The 3,195-nt window shown below is 40.0% G+C and overlaps 1 protein-coding gene across 1 annotated transcript in view; it reads left to right on the plus strand.

Annotated features, from left to right (window-relative positions):
• Window positions 1-2,983, plus strand: part of LOC145414932 (uncharacterized) — a 7,340-nt gene extending 4,357 nt beyond the window's left edge. Inside the window, exons 4-6 of the mRNA XM_080284346.1 lie at window positions 278-436; window positions 1,568-1,698; window positions 2,892-2,983. Of these exons, the coding sequence (XP_080140472.1) occupies window positions 278-436; window positions 1,568-1,698; window positions 2,892-2,976 (375 nt within the window). The 3' untranslated portion in view covers window positions 2,977-2,983. The remainder of the gene's footprint in view (window positions 1-277; window positions 437-1,567; window positions 1,699-2,891) is intronic.
• The last annotated feature ends 212 nt before the right edge of the window (window positions 2,984-3,195 follow it).

Below are 3,195 nucleotides of genomic sequence, written 5' to 3' on the forward strand. Positions count from 1 at the left end.
CCTCAGTCAGCGATGTTAGAATTGTGAAGTACTTTGTTTTTAGGATTCTGCATGACTAGTTAAATTGTCTGGCTGCGCTGAATGGTGAGTGAATGAGTGTTTGGCATATTGCACGAGTCATGCTGCTGATGACTCCCTCCATCGTGTGTTTCTCTTTCCTTGCTTTCTGGGCCCCACCTCGCCCCGTCCGTAGGTGAGGTAGTAAAAAAGGTCCAGTTGATGATAATGATGATGATGATGTTGAATTACCGACTATATTTCATCCCTCTTCTTCCAGTGCTACCACGTGATGCGCGACAACCCCTACCACGGCGTACCGATGATGGGCGGGATGTGGGGCGGGTGCAACTCCTGGGAGAGAGACAAGGCGGTTAAGATCAGGAAAAGGATGCTAAAAGCCGCCACGTACAGGTCCAGCGATCAGCCTGTTTTGTGGGTGAGTTTTAGAGTTGTGTCCACGGGGTTTAAGAAAGCCTCCTAGCATCCTTACCTTTGTGATTTGATATTAGAATTATAGAAGTAACATAGAAGGGAAAACTTAAGTGGTAATGGCCAAAACAAATCGCCAAGGAGTAGGTGCTAGACAGCCTCCTAAGCTGACGAGAATGTGGACTTTAGACACATTGACCCGTGTTATGGTCAGCTTAGCATAGTTGTTATACGTCTTTCACCCCAACCTGGCCGAGTTCATCGTCCTAATGCGATTTTTTTTTTTTTTTTTTTTTAGTCGTAGCTTGATTGTAGATTCTTTTTTTTTTTTTCTTCTTTTTTTGGTATTCCAGAGCATTTTATTCGCCTTTGGATATATTTTCCGAATGGGAGGGGTTTTTACACATCCTTTGTTATTCCTCTTTATTAGAGTTTTCATCTGGATAAAATAATTTGGTAACCGCGTCAGTGATGTAAAGATTACGTCCTTGGATTGAATGGGTAATATAGGATAAATAGCTGTCCTCCCCCCAGTTGCAGAGGTAATTATGATAAATGCCACTCTTCCCACTTTACGTATATGATAAATGATACTCACCCTTATTAAATAGCATGCAAACTCTTCCACTTATTAATTATGGTAAATGACACTCCTCCCACTAAATAAATATCATGTCAATTTTCACATTTATGAAACATATAAATGTCACTTCTCCCACCTATTAAGCTTAGGAAATGTCACTTCTCCCAGTTATTAAATATGAAGAATAACACTTCTCCCATGTATTAGATACCATAAATAGAACTTCTTCCATTTATTAATTATAATAAATAACACTCCTTATACATTGCAGAGGTAATTAAATACCATAATCGTCACTTCTAATTACCAAATATAATAAATGACATCCTTCCACATTTTATAGGTAAATGGTAAATGACACTTCTCCCACTTATTAAATATGATAAATGACACTTCTTTATGACACATGGCACTTCCCCCACTTACTAAATATGATAAATGGCACTTCTTTATGACACACGGCAATTCCCCCACTTATGACACTGCTCCCTTACAACACATGGGACTTCCCCCACTTACTAAATATGATAAATGACACTCCTTGCCCCGTTGCAGAGCTTCATGTGGCCCATAGTGCAACAGAACTCCACAGTGCACGACTCCTACACCTGCAAGAAGTTCCGGGGGACACTGCCTTTCCCCACACAGCGACACAACCGCACCTTCGTCGGCATGAGGACCTACAGGTAGAGTATCAGGGCCTGGATGAGTGGCCAGTATTATGCTCCGGAGTAGTTGCCGGTATCAGGATTAGTTGTCAGTATCTGGATTGGGTGTCAGTATTAGTGCCAGGAGTAGGTGTCAATATGAAGATTTGGGTTAGGTGCCCGTAAAACGTTCTGGATTAGGTGCCAGTATTAGGGGTCCAGATTAGGTGGCATTATCAGGGTCCGGATTAGGCGACAATATCAGGGCTCGAATTAGGTATCGGTATCAAGGTTCGGATTAAGTGCCAATAATAGAACCCGGATGAACGAAGACACCATCAGATCTCCGTCATAGCTAGTATCTTTTAGCAGGAAGGACCAAGAGCGGAGAGAGTACATAATTCTCCCATGCCCTTTGTCTTTCCAGCATAAATAAATGTGAGTTAGGAGAGGGATTTGGTCGTAAGTTTGTTCGATAATTTCATCCAAAATTCACGGCCGTTGGTGAACTTGCTTTCATATTGTGTTAGAGTGTCGCTAGTTTCAGTAATCGCATTGAAACTTACTAAGAAATGAGCTAAAATTAATAAAACATAGCAAAGAGATATAAACATCTGTTGCTAAATGGAAAAAAAAATCATTATACTGAAACAGAAATCTCTTGAAAACCTCTAATAATTTAGCAAAATGGCTAAAACATAGCTATCATTTTTTTTTTTTTTAGTTGAATCAAAATACAGATAATAGTTTCTTAATATAATTAATAGGTAAGTTAAAGCTGTTCAGACGTGGCAGAGATCCGTAAAAATACCAAATGATATTACGTATCTCTACTGTACATCAAACACCAAGGTGGCTAAAGGAAAGCGCTACCCGCAGGGAACATTTTTTTTTTTTTATGGCAATAAATATCCCTAACCAAAGGATGCGTTTCTTCGTTAAATGGTAATAACTATCTCTACATCTAGCTTCAGGTTGGCTAAAATGATATCTCTACCCACAAGAAAGAGTTCATTAGAAATTGATAATAAATATATCAAAATATAACTTTATGGTGGCTAAAATGGCACCCCTACCTACAGGAATGGGTTTTTTCGTAATACGGCAGTAGATCTCTAGATATATCACCAGAGTAGCTGAAATGGTAATAAGAAAAATGATTATTAGTAAATTAGAAAAATTATCTCCGTGTCTTGCTCCAGAATCGTTAAAATAACAATCCCAACCCACAGAAAACAGTTTGTTCAAGACGCCGTGTGGCCAGAGTGTCCGGAGAGCTGTCGACCGCCACAGCACAAGGACTGGAAGCTGTGCTGAGGCCAGGGATCGTGTTTATAAGGATTCGAATCATCACCACCACTCAGACATCATCATCCACCGACATCACCATCCATACACCATCGCTTAGCCATCACCACCACGCAGACCCAGAAACCACTTGAACCTGATCTAAAATTGCTTTTTTTTTTTTTTTTTTTTTCATAGTGAATGTTGAGCTGTAGCACAGGATTAACACTAGGATGTCTACCCATTACC

Source organism: Coenobita brevimanus, chromosome 101, assembly GCF_032717465.1.
Source record: "Coenobita brevimanus isolate Jiangsu-jjx chromosome 101, ASM3271746v2, whole genome shotgun sequence".
In the NCBI taxonomy this organism is placed as follows: Eukaryota; Metazoa; Arthropoda; class Malacostraca; order Decapoda; family Coenobitidae; genus Coenobita; species Coenobita brevimanus.